This window comes from Rana temporaria, chromosome 13 (genome assembly GCF_905171775.1).
Source record: "Rana temporaria chromosome 13, aRanTem1.1, whole genome shotgun sequence".
NCBI lineage: Eukaryota > Metazoa > Chordata > Amphibia > Anura > Ranidae > Rana > Rana temporaria.
The window spans coordinates 66,007,388-66,023,412 of NC_053501.1; the positions used below are offsets into that span (position 1 = coordinate 66,007,388).

A 16,025-nucleotide genomic window follows, 5' to 3' on the forward strand; every position below is an offset into this window, starting at 1 on the left:
TGTGAGCTTCTCACAGTGATCATTAGAAGCTGCAAGTCAGATAGAGCCCACCTCATTTTGTCCCTGGACCCGGCATATATCTAGGACTTTCTTTCCTAGCCCTACTGCCCCTGACCATTTCCTTCATTGGATTTCATTTATGTAGACTCAGCATCACATGTGGGGTTTACCCAGGGCCGAATGCAAGCAAATGCAGTCTGCTACTAATGTCCACTCCTCCAGGTTGATACCCACTGAAATTTGCTTTAAAGTTTAGTTAGTAAGCTGTTTTGTGTGGAAACAGGAAACTGTGGAGTTAAATATTTTCACCTGGTTAAGTAAATAGTTTACAATTGCATGCTTCCAAAACAGCGAAGGTTTCTTCTTCTTTAGCACAGTATACTGTAATATACCAGAAGAGCCCAGACCTGTTTTTCATGCCCCTGTTGAAGGCTTATGTGGCCGAAACGCGTTGGGTGTTGCTATTGTGCACCCCATATTGCTATTTTTGTACGTGATCACTTTTATCCATGTCATATTTTGTTTATGACTTTTATAAATAAACCTTCATTGGTTTTAATTGACCTGCACTATTGGAGTTCCTTTTTCTATCCTTTATATCAGTGGTCATCAACCCTGTCCTGCAGGGCCCACTAACAGGCCAGGTTTTATGTATTACCTTGGGGAGATGCAGTCTAGAATACTGCAATCACTGAGGAGCAAATGATATCAGCTGTGATGTATTTCAGTTATCTTGCAAACCTGGCCTGTTAGTGGGCCCTGCAGGACATGGTTGATGACCACTGCTTTATATTATCCACCCTATGGTTCTATTGGAGCTTCAGCCATGTCCTTTCCTGCACCTCTTGATTGACGGTCCAAGGATTGCACTCAGAGCTTGCGGTGTTGACACAGTACACCATCCAAGCACTGCTGGTTCCTGCTGTCTACGCTATTTGGAGTTCCAGTCTCTTCAACGGTCCTACCCCGGTTGCAGTGGTCCCGGTTTCCAAAGCCCACAATGTCTGGCTGACTCTCTGCTGTACAGTATTAGAGTCCAACCCATCTGGTAAGCGCGTTTATATGTAACCTGTGACCCCAGGTTCCCATGCTATGACCCTCAAAGCTTGATCGTTTTAGGTTCATGGCAGGTGAGGCAGAGCACATCCCTGATTATAACAGTCATAATCTAGCAATTACTCCACAAGAACACTTACTTTGAGGAAGCAGCAGAGTGCAGCAAGAGCTGATAGCTGGATACTCTGTTGACGGGTGCCTTTTGTTTGCTTGACAGAATCCACCAGCTGCTCCAAGATTTGAACTCTACAGGTGACAATGGCAACATTTTATGTTCTTAAGAAGAAAACATCAGAAATCATAACTATGTGTAACATTTACATCCCATAGTTATTATGTGTTTTAACCCTACCTCTGTGACTCTGGCATATTTGACAACAAAACGCCAAAGAGTGAGGCTGCAGCTTGGATGACTATGAAGGCAAGAGGTAGGGAGGTGGGCACCGACTCTCCCTCAGAGGGCATCCGATACACTGCATGCGTATCATATTCTAGTCCGCCTGCAATCCCACTGCTGAGGAGGAGCTGGATAGCAAAGGTGTATTTAAGAAAAAATAAAAATTAAGTCACATTATCATATTAATACAAAAACACTGTCAGCATATTGAGCATAAAACTGAATTGACAACATTCTGAAAGGCTGAACTTCAAACAGAACCATTGTGAAGTTATTATCTTGTTGCCAGAGGAAAGTAGGTGTAAAGCACAAAAGCTGCTTTACTCAATTACATGCATTTTGGATGTTAAAGTGTTCACAAATATGTATTTTAACTGTCAGCCTGGAGACATGTTTTGAAAAATTACCACGAAGACAATGTAACGTTCATTTTCTCTTTGTACTTCCCCTGCACAAATATAATATGCTTTATTTCTGTTATTGTCCTGTTTTGATAAAGACACAAAGATATTTGTACATACAAACAAATATTTTTCTTAGTCTATCAAGGAACACTAAATTCAGAAACAGTCATGTTATCACAATGAAGGAAGAGGTTTTAATTAAGGGCGACTTCAACATTCCTAATATTAAATTGAATTCTTAAACTGCCTTTTCACACAGGAGCAAAAAAAAAACAAAAAAAAAAACAACGGAGGAACTGAATGGGGTTTTCTGAAACAGATGGTAAACAGCCCGACTAGAGGAGATCACACTCTAGACCTAATAATGACAAATAGGATTGATGCGGAGGTGGGAGAAAGTTTGGGTTCTAGTGATCATCTTTTTTTTCTTGCCAAATTGAAAAATCATACACAAGAACAAAAGTTTTGTATTTCAAAAGAACACATTTTGCTTAAAGCGGGGGTTCACCCTATCGACAGGAAAAAAAAAATTTTTTTTTCTTTTACCTTTAAATCAGGCACTGTAGCGCGAGCTACAGTATGCCTGTCCCGAATTTTTTCCCCCCATACTCACCTTGTAGTCGTCCATCGAAGATACCGGGGAATGGGCGTGCCTCTGGAGACGGAGGATGATTGACGGCCGGCTCTGGCGCGTCACGCTTCTCCGGAAATAGCCGAAATAGGCTTGGTCTTCACGACGCGTGCGCATAGCCTGTGCGCACGCGCCGTGAAGAGCCGAGACCTACTCCGGCTGTCTTCGGGGAGAGTGACGTGCCAGGGCCGGCCGTCAATCATCCTCCCTCTCCATAGGCACGCCCATTCCCCGCGGGAGCCGAAATCTACGATGGACGACTACGAGGTGAGTACGGGGTTAAAAAAATCGGGACAGGCATACTGTAGCTCGCGCTACAATGCCTGTCTCGATGGTAACATCATGTGGGTCAGGGTGAACTACCGCTTTAAGTTGGTAAATTTCTAAAAAATAAATAAATGAAAAGGCTGGAGTAAAAACAACTGGAGTCAGTAATCAGTGGGCACTATTGAAGTCTATTATCCCAGTGAAAACTAGGTTATAGGTCAGGCAAATTATTAGGAGTACAATAAATAGAAAAAAGCGATGTGTGGCCTATTTTTATTTTAGTGTAGTGTGGAGTCAGGGCAGGCTGCTGGACTTTGGCATTCAGCCGGTATGCAAAACTGAGGATAAATGTGCTGTAATTATCTGTTTAAGATAAAGTTCACCTTGAGGTTGGGTTCACACTGGTACGACACGAAAGTCGTACTACTTTGGATCTGACTTTGCCTTGCAAAAACACGAGAGGTTTTTAAAGTAATTTATTAGGCAGCTCCTCGGGTCTTCTTCCTACTTCGGGGGTCTCTTCTGACTTCTCCGCTCTCTCCCCCGCTGTAATGCCGCGTGTGCAGTGCGCAATGACCTATAGGCATAGGACGTGGTCACTGTGTTATGTCATCCGGTGACCATGTCCCTTATGACTTCACCGTCCCATCATGCCCTTGGTGGTGATGTCATAAGGGCCGGGCTGCGTGCTCGGATAAGGGTCTGGTATAGATTTTGGGGGGATTTTTTTGGCGTAGGGGGTTCCCAGTGACGGCTCTGTTTGGAGAGGAGTGGTGTGTTATTTCTTTCTATTCTTTTGATATAATTGGCTCTACATGCTTGAATAAGACCCCTGAAGAATGGCTCGTTTGCCAGAAACGTTGGTTTCAGCTGTGAGAGCTTTCCACACAGGCATCCTCATCTATTTATTCATCATATGGATTTGTAATACTTTACTTGTCTGTTATCAACCATATATTTTGAATTTTTATATGTATATCAATAAAATTAATATATATATTTTTACTTTAAATTTCATTGGTTCTCTCAGTCACTTTCAAAGTCCCATCCTCCAAGGGGGTTGCTCTTTTGTCTATTCAATAGTGATGTGGTGACTGCGAAACTATTTTCTGTGAATTTGGGAATTTCTTTCTATACCAGACCCAAGGGCCTGGTATGCTCTTGGAGGAGGAACCCATGCCGTTTTTTTATTTAAAATTGTATTTAAAATTTGGCGTGGAGTTCCCCTCAAGATCATCAGAGCACAAGTCGCATGCCAAAGTCGGACCATGCAAGAAGGTGTTCCCACTTCAATGATATTCAATGGGCTGAAGTAGGATCAAAGTCGGACCAAAGTAGTACAGGGAGCATTTTCAAAGTTGGACCGACTTGTGTCGGACCAGTTAAGACGGCTCCCATAGGGAAACATTGATTTTCACACAATGTTGGAGCGTTTGTCGCACAAGTGTGAACCTGGCCTAAGAGGAAAAAAAAAAAAAAAAAGAATGCAAATTTTTTATGTAAAAAAAAAGTGCATTTATTAAATTTTCCTTCCAAAGGAGCCTGTAGAGCATTGCACTTGTGATCAGCAGATCATCGTGAGTGCAATTCCAGGCTCCTGCATACCCTCAGAAGAACTGCCTGCCTATACCTCCGATACGGGCAGGCAATTACTTGACCAGGAAGATCAATGAACTATGGGAGTGCTTACCAGCACCCTCATACTTCATTGTGAACTACAAGTTGTCAGGCTTGGTACTTGCAGTCTTTTCATTCACAGGAAACTGCAAATCACTGAACCAGCAGTGTGCGTGGAACTCCGCACGAGAGCACCGTTTACAAATTGTGACAGAGGGTGCAGAGAAAGAGGATACCCTCCCCGTTGCAACAAGGAGGGGGGGGGACAGAGGGGGTGCATTCTGAACATGTTGAATCACAACAAGACGGCAGTATAACACAAAATGTTTCTGACTTCCTGTTACCCTCAATGGACAAAACAGAAAAAAAAATTGTGAGTTGGACCATAGGGGGAGAGTGTGCCCCAAGGGGACGTGTCCAATCACCTGAAGGTATGCACCTATAACCCAAAGTGTATGAATATGTTGCGTGCGTCTTGCACTGTATGATTATATATATATATATATATATATATATATATATATATATATATATATATATATATTTTTTTTTTTTGTGATGGTGTGACTCCGTCCTACATTAATGATGGCGGGTTTTCGCCATATTTTGGAGAGACAGACACCTTAATTACACAGCTGTGTGGTCAGCTTTTTAAGTATGATCTAAACAGCATTCAGGGCCCCACCCCACAGACAAGAGGTCTGTGCTAAGGAGTCAGGTGACTCCCAAAGCTCTGTGAGAGAAGTCACAGAGTGGATGCATCTCTGCAGGAGGCAGAGGTCATTGATGTTGGAGCCGCGAGATGTAAGCTAGATGTGTGCTTATCTTTGAAACTGGTAGTTCTGAGGAGCAGAACTTGGGGCCTAAGCTAAAGGCCTGAAACAGCAGGATGGCTAGTGTGAAAGCCGGGAGGCTGAACTGTTGATTCTTTTTCAAGATACAGGAGTGATGGAACACCTGCGAGGGCTGCAAATGTATATGTGAACTTTTGATGTTTTTAAATAAAAGTGGGCTACCAAGCCCTTAAAAACGCACCTACCATTGGAGTCTGTTCCCGCAAGGTTACAATATATATATATATATATATATATATATATATATATATATATATATATATATATACACATATACAAATAAATAGTAATACAGGATATATAAATTGGGCCATATTATTTAGAATCCTCCATTAGACCAGTTCCTATGTCATTCACCTGCTCTTCAACAGCTCTGTGACTACTCTCCCGCAATGATGGTCCCAACAGCACTAGATCATCGGGGTGACAGAGTGATGGCAGGAGGAAGGCAGCTCCACTAGGTGTGTAGTCAGGAGACGACAGGTCAGCAACCAGTTCCTTTATAACAGCACAAATACTGCCTGTTTCCAAGACAGAACAATGTAAAGGCTGTAAAGACTGCCTGATACAATTAGATCTCTACAGCACATTAAAACATTGTTTTTAACAGTGAAATTATACAGGAAATAAAAAGGTACCTTCATATGTTTTGGGAGGAAGTTGTTTCAGTAGCTGGTACAGCCTTAGTCTGTATAACACAGAACAAGCCTTCAGGGGGTTTCCATACAGTTTCTGTAAGCTGGGTAGTCTAACCATGGGAGAAAGATTATTTACTGAATTATAGCAGATGTCATGAACAGAAAGATGAAGGAAAACAGGCATTTCAAATAAAACATCTTAAGGAGCACAAACACAAATTAGTTTAGAGCTACAGTGTGTTACTGCCGATGTGCAACACTGTAATATTGGAGATATTCAAAGAAAACATTCAGGAAAAATGTGAATTCCAAAATCTGTAACTGGTACAGTGTTGAAAATGTTACTGCAGGTTCTGAGGATTACTGGAAAAAGGCTCCCATCACAATTTTTTTTCTTCTGCAGCACCACCTGATGGTAAAATATGGTACTGAAAATTATTGTAATGGCCTTTGTTAACGGGGCTTTATTTTTTTTTCAGATGGGTTTCACATTCCCATACAAGTCAATAGGGAAACAAAACGTTGCTTATGGATAATTTAATGCAACGTAGTTTATCGCCATTTCACGGGCATATGCCATTTTAAAGCATGACATGTTTGGTATCCATTTACTCGGCGTAACATCATCTTTTATATATTTTACTACAAAATTGGGTATTATATTGTGTTTGTGTGCACTAAAATTCATTCAACTGCTGCATGACATAAAAATGTTGCTACATCCACCATTTTATTCTCTATGGCCTCTGCTTAACTACCACAATACTGGGTACTTTCACATCCTTCCTTCCCAGACCAATTTTCAGCTTTCCGTGCTCTCGCACTTTGAATGACGATTACACTGTACCCAAATTACATTTTTATAATTTTGTTCACACAAATAGAGCTTTCTTTTGGTGGTATTTATCCACTACTGTTTTTTTTATTTGGGCGATATAAGTGAAAAAAAAAAAAATATTTTTTGTACTCTGTTTAACCCTTTCATGACTAAGCCTATTTTTGAAATTTGGTTCAAATCCGTATTTTTTGAAAACTACTTAGAACTCCCAAACATTATATATTTTAGTAGAGAATCTAGAGAATAAAATGGCGATTGTTGCAATATTTTATGTCACACGGTATTTGTGCAGCGGTCTTTTAAACACAACTTTTTGGGGAAAAATACACTTTCATGAATAAAAAAAAAGTAAGCCCAATTTTATTGTATAATGTGAAAGAGGATGTTACACCGAGTAAATAGATAACAAACATGTCATGCTTTAAAATTGCACACATTTGTGGAATGGCGACAAACTATGGTAAAATCTTCATAGGCGACGCTTTAAAAAAATAAAGGGATTTTTAATACAGCTTACCTGTAAAATCCTTTTCTTGGAGTACATCACGGGACACAGAGCGGCATATTCATTACTATGTGGGGTTATATGGAGTACCTTCAGGTGATGGACACTGGCAATCTTAAACAGGAAGTGCCCTCCCTATATAACCCCCTCCCATAGGAGGAGTACCTCAGTTTTGTAGCAAGCAGTATGCCTCCCAAAAATGGTCCCCATAAGAGGGGTGGGAGCTCTGTGTCCCGTGATGTACTCCAAGAAAAGGATTTTACAGGTAAGCTGTATTAAAAATCCCTTTTTCTCTATCGTACATCACGGGACACAGAGCGGCATATTCATTACTATGTGGGATGTCCCAAAGCAATGCTTTTAATGAGGGGAGGGAGACATCTTCCCAAGACAAAGGATTTAATTTAGAGGTATACTCAAATAATAATAATAAATCCAACTTAGTCGAGAAAAATTAAACTTAAATTTAAATTTTAACTCAAGGGTGCCCCCGATTCTGAGGGTCTTAAATCGCAGCCTGCAGCACTGCCTGCCCAAAAGCTGTATCAGTATTCCTTCTAACGTCCACCTGGTAAAATTTAGTAAACGTGTGGACTGAAGACCAGGTTGCCGCCTTGCAAACTTGAGCCATAGAGATCTGATGGTGTGCTGCCCAGGAGGCGCCCACGGCCCTGGTAGAATGAGCCTTTACTGACAAAGGAGGAGGCAACCTCTTCAAGCCGTAGGCCTGAGTGATTAACTGTTTTATCCACCTCGAGATGGTGGATTTTGCAGCTGCCTGCCCTCTCTTGGGCCCATCTGGCAAAATGAACAACACATCTGTTTTTCGAATCTTCTCTGTAGCTTTAAGTTAGGCCTTCACGGCCCTGACAATATCCAAGGTATGCAGCAACCCTTCCTTTCTGGAAGTAGGGTTCGGAAAGAAGGATGGTAGTACCAAATCCTGGTTTAGATGAAATCTGGATATAACCTTTGGTAGGAAGGAAGGATGAGGACGGAGAACCACCCTGTCCTTATGTAGAATAAGGTATGGCTCCTTACAAGATAAGGCTGCCAATTCTGACACTCTTCTGGCGGAAACTATTGCGACCAGAAATACTAACTTCCTTGTCAGTAAGACCAAAGGAATCTCAGCCAACGGCTCAAAAGGTTGTTTCTGCAGAGTTGACAGAACAAGATTCAAGTCCCACGGACACAGTGGTGACCTAACCGGAGGATTAATACGCAAGACCCCCTGTATGAAGGTCTTAACCAGCGAGTGGGTGGCCAGCGGCCTCTGAAACCACACTGACAAAGCTGAAATCTGTCCTTTGATTGTGCTTAATGCCAGGCCTTTATCCACTCCTAGCTGGAGAAAACTTAACACTCGATCAATGGTATACTTGCGGGAAAGCCATTTGTTGGATTCACACCAGCCTACGTAGGCCTTCCAGACCCTATAATAAATCACCCTGGAGACCGGCTTTCTAGCCCTGATCAGGGTAGAGATTACCTGCCTAGACAGCCCTCTACCCCTGAGAATCAGGGATTCAGCCGCCAGGCCGTCAAATTTAGACGCCGTAATGCAGGGTGGAGGATCGGGCCTTGCGAGAGTAGGTCTGGCCGTAGAGGAAGCGTCCAAGGGTCTCCCACTGCCATCTTTAGGATTAGTGAGTACCATGCCCTCCTGGGCCATGCTGGAGCTACGAGGATGACTGGTTTGTGCTCCACCCTGATCCTGCGCAACAGGCGGGGTAGTAACTGTAGCGGGGGAAAGGCATACAGAAGTTTGAACTGATGCCAAGGGCACACCAACGCATCGGTTCCGCAGGCCATCGGGTCCCTTGTCCGGGACATGAACCTGTCTTGTTTCTTGTTGAACCTTGATGCCATGACATCCACGTCTGGCACACCCCACTTCTGGCAGATTGTCCGAAAGACCTGGGGATGTAGAGACCACTCCCCCGGCGACAGAGTTTGACGACTTAGGAAGTCCGCCTGCAGGTTGTCCACTCCAGGAATGAATATTGCCGATATGCAGGGTACATGAGCTTCTGCCCATAGAAAAATTAAGCTCACTTCTCTCTGAGCGGCGCGACTCCTGGTTCCCCCTTGGTGGTTTATATATGCCACAGCTGTGGCATTGTCTGATTGTATCCTCACCGGGGACCCCTGCAATTTGGATGTCCATGCCAGGAGGGCTAGCCGAGCCGCTCTGAGCTCCAGGATATTGATGGGTAGCTGCTTGTCCGCCTCTGCCCAAGTACCTTGGCGAGTGCAACCATCCAAGACCGCTCCCCAGCCTTTCAGGCTGGCATCTGTGGTCACTATCTTCCAGGCTATGGGGATGAAAGATTTTCCCTTTAGCAGATTCTGAGGGTTTAACCACCAGCCCAGACTTTGCCGGACTCTTGATGATAGAGTTAAAAGGAAACTCCAAGGCCTGGGCCTTCTTGCTCCAAGCTGCCAGAATGGCTGCCTGTAGGACGCGAGTATGGCTCTGTGCGTAAGGTACCGCCTCGAACGTGGCCACTAGCTTGCCTAGTAAACGCATACATAGGCGAACAGTTGGTTTTCTTTTGCTTAGAACCAATCGAATCAATTCCTTGATAGCTTTGACCTTTACCAGGGGCAAAAATACCTTCTGCTGAGCCGTGTCTAACCTCATGCCGAGATATTCCAACTGTTTTGAGGGTTGAAATGCTGACTTTTCTCGGTTTAGGACCCAACCGAACCTCTCCAGGTACTGAACCGTGAGGGCTACTGCTCGCTCCAAGCAAGGAGGCGAGTGATCTATGATTAAGAGATCGTCCAAGTATGCTAGGACCGTGACCCCTTGGATTCTTAGATTGGCTAGAATTGGAGCTAGGACCTTCGTGAATACCCGGGGGGCCGTAGCCAGCCCGAAAGGGAGCGCCACAAATTGGAAGTGATGCTGAGCCACCGTGAAGCGTAAAAATCTTTGATGTGGCTGAAAGATCGGTATATGAAGGTAAGCGTCCTTTATGTCTATAGACGCCAGAAAGTCGTCCCTCTGGAGTGCGGCGGCTGCTGACCGAACGGATTCCATCCGAAATGACTGGACCTTTAGGTAAACGTTTAGACTCTTTAGGTCCAAGATTGGTCTGACATCGCCGTTGGGTTTTGGTATGACAAACAGATTGGAGTAGAAACCTAGCCCTTTCTCTTGGGCTGGTACCTCTACTATCACGCCCTGGCGAAGCAGACGATCCAATGCCGCTAGCAACAAGGCCTTTTTTGCTGGATCGTTCGGAACCCTTGATTCCTGGAAATGAGGCGGAGGAAACTTTTGAAACTCTAATCTGTAGCCTGTGGCCACAGATGACTGGACCCATTTGTCGAGGGATGTTGGCTTCCCAAACCTCTGCAAAGAGACGAAGCCTTCCCCCCACTCGAGTGAGTGGGGGCGCCCCTTCATAAAGTAGACTTAGGGGCTGGCTTAGTTGGTTTGTGATACCATGGCTTCTTGCCCCCAGGGGCCTGTCCCTGCGACTTATTGTTAAAGTTGGATCGCGCAGGAGGCCGTCGATACTGCCTGGAATTTGAGTTACTCGGCATAGGGGAAAGCTGCCTTTTAAAGGCGGGCCCCCGGAACTTCTTTTTTACTGGTAGAAGAGTACTTTTGCCACTTGAAATAGTCTGAATGTATTTATCCAGATCTTCTCCGAAGAGTCGTCCTCCATGGAAGGGGAACCCCGCCAGCAACTTCTTGCATGGGGGTTCGGCCGCCCAGTTCTTTAACCATAAGAGCCTTCTCATATGCACCAAATATAGTGATAAAACGAGATGCCTGTTGGATGGAGTCCTTTATAGCGTCCACAGCAAAGCACAAGGCTCTGGGAATATCAGATAGCTCCTCTGCCTGCTGGGCAGGAATGTCTTTAAGCATCTGTTTAGTCTGGTCCTTTAAAGCCTGACAGACCCCGATAGCAGCCACCGCTGGCTGTACCACTGCTCCTGCCGTAGCAAAGGAAGCTTTCAAAAGTGATTCTAAACGTTTATCCACCGGGCAAGTTAATGATTTATTCACACAGGAGATGGCTGCGTCCACGGCTGGGAGCGCCCATTTTTTGGCAAATTTCTCCTCCATAGGGTAGATAATAGAAAATCTTCTAGGCGGCAGAAAAACTCTGTCCGGCCGTACCCAATCCTGGAAGATTAACTCCTCTAACAGAGGATGGACCGGAAAAACTGCGTTGCTCAAGGGCGCTTTTAAGGAGCCCAAAGAAGAAACTGCCGGAACCCGAGGCTCTGGTAAGGGCAACTTGAAGGCCGAGCGGACCATGTCTGTCAAAGACTGTATCCATAAACCCTCCGCTTGGGAGGCTGAAAATGGTTCCTCTACAGTAGATTCCTCAATCTCTAAACCCTCTAGGTTCTGGTCCAATTCCTCCTGATCTTCTAACTCCTCCGGGGAAAGAACCTCATTATCCGAGGATACACACTTAGGCGAAGGGGATCTAGTCCGCTTCTTGCCTGGCATGGATTTGGTGATCATAGCTGCCAATCTTTCTTCTAGCCCTCCTAGGGAGACGGCTAGCATCTCCTCTGTGATAAACACAGGGTTGGGTGGATCTGGGCCAGCCTCCGCACCAGACCCCCCTAATGGCTCACCCAAGGCACCCACCACTGGGTTGACAGGTGGGGAGAGTACTGGCACAGCCTGACTCGTATCCTCAGAATCCGAGGGGGAACCCTTTGGTTTTTTGACCCCTTTTGCACCCCTTGATCCCGAGCCTTTGGGAGCCATGGTACAATACTGAGGTACCCCTGTATACAACAACTGACTGTTGTGGTCAGGAGATAATATATGTGGTTTAGGGAACAGCAGTACTACTGATGACCAAAAACCTGGTGGGGAGCCCAGTCAATGCCTTTTTATTTATTTTTTTCAAAAAAAAATTTATTTTTTTTCAATTATATATATATAATATATAATATATATATATATATATATATATATATATATATATATATATATATATATATATATATAATATATATATATATATATATATATATATATATATATATTATATATATATATATATATATTATATATATATATATATATATATTTTTTCAAAGCACACTGTCCCCCACACAAAAAATTGCTAGTATCCACCTGCTGCCAAAGGATTTTTAGGCTAGATAATATTAAGCTAGTTCTGAATTCCAGAACTGCAATACTCGCTTGCGCCACCGGGTGTCACTGTTCCTCAGCCGCAGCGCTGCCGCTCTGTGTCGTCCTGCTTCCAAGCTCAGAACTGAATGAGCTGTACAGCACAGAGGAAGGGACGCCCCTTCCTCCTATGAACCTGACATCCCCGCCCCCCCCCCCCCCCGCAACGGCGCAAAATTTTGTCATATCCTCGTGCGCGCGCCCGTTAACACGGGGGGGCCCAAGCTGGAAGTCACCCGGAGCCCTGCTACAGCCCTGAGCCAGAGGAAGCGTTTTGAGGCTTCTCTTCCTCTCTCTCTTACCGGACACAGAGCGGCCTCAAACCTGCAGACTGACACCCAGCCAGGTAGGAACTTTTGGTAGTTAAAACCTAAGTTCTGGGAAAGGTATAGGCCCACAGCCCCTCCTTTGCTCACCTAGCGCGCAGCCAGATGGTTACTGCAAACAGACCAGGGAAATCCAATATTTGGGAAGTAAAATACACAGACCATCCTGTCTTTCCTAGACATAGTGGCCCCTATTGCCAATGCTAGAGCACATACAGGCAACTTCCCCTAGATCTTTCCCTGGAGGGCCTGCTGTCGAACCAAGTCCCGCAGGCCCCCCTTCTTACCTGCTCCACGCCGCAGGACTTTGCACAGCAAGCGGTCCAACCTTCCCCCATCTCCGTGGGTAGCGTACTAGACCTTCAGGCCCTGGGGTCCTGGAAGGAACCCACTGTCCTGGACCTATACAGCACCCTGGCAAACAGGTTACTTTAGGCACTTTAACAAAAAGGCTCTAAGTCCTGGGCCCAGGGTCCAGCTCTCTAAAAAGAGAAGCGTTATAGGCAAAACCCCTCGGTTTGGGGGCCCGGGTACTGTCCACTTTGGCACTGAGGCACCTTGGACAGATCCGGTTAGCCTGCCTTGATCCCAAGGATGTGGAGGCAAAGCTATTCCATGACCAACACCTAAGACACTGGCGAAAAAACTGGAGGTACTCCTCCTATGGGAGGGGGTTATATAGGGAGGGCACTTCCTGTTTAAGATTGCCAGTGTCCATCACCTGAAGGTACTCCATATAACCCCACATAGTAATGAATATGCCGCTCTGTGTCCCGTGATGTACGATAGAGAAATAACGGTTACCAGGTTAGGGATACAGAGGAGGTCTAGTGCTAGAATTATTGTACTTGGTCCGATTATTGCAGCGATGCCTCACATGTGTGATTTGAACACTGTTTACATATGCAGGCGAGACTTTTGTTGCTGTCACAAGGAATGTAAACATCCCTTGTGACAATAATAGGTGGCGACAGGTACTCTTTATGGAAGAATCGCTCCTTTGCACTTCGAAGTATTCAGATCGCCAAAAACGGCGATTCTGAATACTGCATTTTTTTTTTAACCAGCGCCATTGGCAGCCAAGTAAACCAGAGTTTACATACAGGAGACTGGAACGAAGCCGAGTCTGGCTTTGTGACAGTCTGTGTCTAGACACCGGAAGAGGCGGATCGGGTCTCCCAGTGGGACGGGAGGCCCGGTAAGAGCGGCAGAAGGCAGTGCTGTCCCCTCCCACTCCTCCAGGATAACAACCGAGCGGCTTATAGCCACATCAGTTTTTATCCATGGAAAGCATATATGCGTACACTCCAAAGAAATCCAATAAAATCAAAATTTGTCATAAATTTAGACCAGAATGTATTCTGCTACATGTCTCCGGTAAAAAAAAAAAAAAATTCTGATAAGTGTATAATTGGTTTGTGTGAAAGTTAGAGAGTCTACAAGATATGCTACATTTCACTGAAAATTTATCAATCCTGATGTACTGATGGCCCATCTCATTTCTTGAGGCCCTAAAATGTCAGGACAGTACAAATACCCCCCAAATTACCCCTTTTTGTAAAGAGGAAAGTCCATGGTATTTAGTAAGTGGCATAGTGAGTTTATTTAAGTTGCAATTTTTTGCCCACAATTGTTTGGAAAATTTAGATTTTTTTTTCTCCACAAAATTGTCATATTAACAAGTTTTTTCTCACACCTGGCATAGGTAAACTTGCAATTACACCCTATATTCTGCTACTCCTCCTGAGTATGGCAATACCACATGTGTGAAACTTTTCCACAGCCTGGCCACATGCAGGGAGCACCATCAGGTGTTTTAGGATCATTAAAAATCACACATTTAGTTGCCTGAGTGCCTATGACATTTTTGAAGGCCCTGGAGCACCAGAACAGTGGAATTACCCACAAAATGATCCCATTTTGGAAAGCAAACACCTATGAGGTATGAGTCTTTTGAACATATTTTTCAAGTTTTGGAAAATGTGGAAAGAAAATGAAAACATTGTTTTTAGCCACGTTGAATAGTTTTCCGAGCCATGTTGACAGATGGCTGAGACAGATGCGGCAGATGACCATGGACAGATGTGTGACAGATGTTGATCACTGACAGATGTGTGCATATGTTCACGGACAGATGTACGCAGATGTGCACTGGGACAGATGTGGCAGATGATCACGCCAGATTTTCAGTGGTACAGATATGTTAGGTGTTTTTTTTACTGTGTGGGGACACCGTTTTGAGGACACTAGCTGGGTGATCAAAGTGTAAAAAGCTGTAAAAAACAGCTCAAACACACTGATCCCCGGCTCGCAGCACAGATCCACTCTCCTTCTCCTCACAGGCTCCATGTAAGGAGAAGGAGAGCGGATCTCCTGGCAACGCTTCTCTACATCACATGATGGCTGTGATTGGACAAAGCCATCATGGGATCAGGAGGGCCAATCACAGAGCCCTCCTGCTGATCCGAGATTCGGCCTGTCCTCCTGAGGGACTTTCAGGAATGTCCACTCAGGACGAAAGACCTGTCCAATATATATATATATTGTAGCAGAGCGTCCCAGAGAGAGCCTGGAAAAGTCCTGTTCGGGGTTTACACCTCTCCCAGGCTCCTCTCTTATACATTCAGGGATCTCTGAGCTCTGATCCAGTATGGGTGTTGGCCCTCTCCCCCAGGCCAATTTAAGCTCACCTGTGCAGACAGTCTTTGCTCTGCCCTGGGACACACAGATAGTGTTGGTCTGTGAGAGCAAGAAGGTTGGTAAACAAAACTGTTAAGCAATCTATGTGGAAGCTGACAAGCTGTAGGTTTGTTCAGCCTGGTAGTGAGGGCGTGCATGGATATATTATGGACTTGGTATCTGTGCCTGCTCATCCCAGGGAGCTTTTGTACCTGCTACCTATCCCCCAGCTTACAATATATATATATGTTTAGGAATTTTAGGCAATTTTCTAGCAAATTTTTACCAATATGTGATAAGTGTCAGAATTGGTAGTGGGCGGAAGTGGTTAATTGAGACAAATACACACTATAACGGGATACGCTTTGTATATATTTCAGGTCTGAGGTTTACAACCAATTTAAAGATCCCAATATATTGTTAACACCTGTATGAAGCAGATGCAAACAGAAACAAATTGCTCAGTGCTGTTTGTATATTTAAAGTGTTACTAAAACCAGGACCCTGCATTTACTATATCTGGTCTCCTACAGTACACAGAACATGGAAATGCAATTATTTTAGTAAATAAACTGCTAAATACCTTTTCTCATCAGCAGTATACAGCAGTCCTATGACTTGTATCAGTGTC

At 44.4% G+C, this 16,025-nt stretch overlaps 1 protein-coding gene across 2 annotated transcripts in view; it reads right to left on the bottom strand.

The window, feature by feature from the left end:
* HEATR5A (HEAT repeat containing 5A) overlaps positions 1-16,025 on the bottom strand; it is a 132,304-nt gene that overhangs the window by 79,541 nt on the left and 36,738 nt on the right. For both annotated transcript variants that reach the window (XM_040332881.1, XM_040332880.1), the window contains exons 13-16: positions 5,865-5,974; positions 5,584-5,747; positions 1,409-1,581; positions 1,197-1,302 (exon numbers count right to left, since the gene is read on the bottom strand). In XM_040332881.1, coding sequence (XP_040188815.1) covers positions 1,197-1,302; positions 1,409-1,581; positions 5,584-5,747; positions 5,865-5,974 — 553 coding nt within the window. The remainder of the gene's footprint in view (positions 1-1,196; positions 1,303-1,408; positions 1,582-5,583; positions 5,748-5,864; positions 5,975-16,025) is intronic.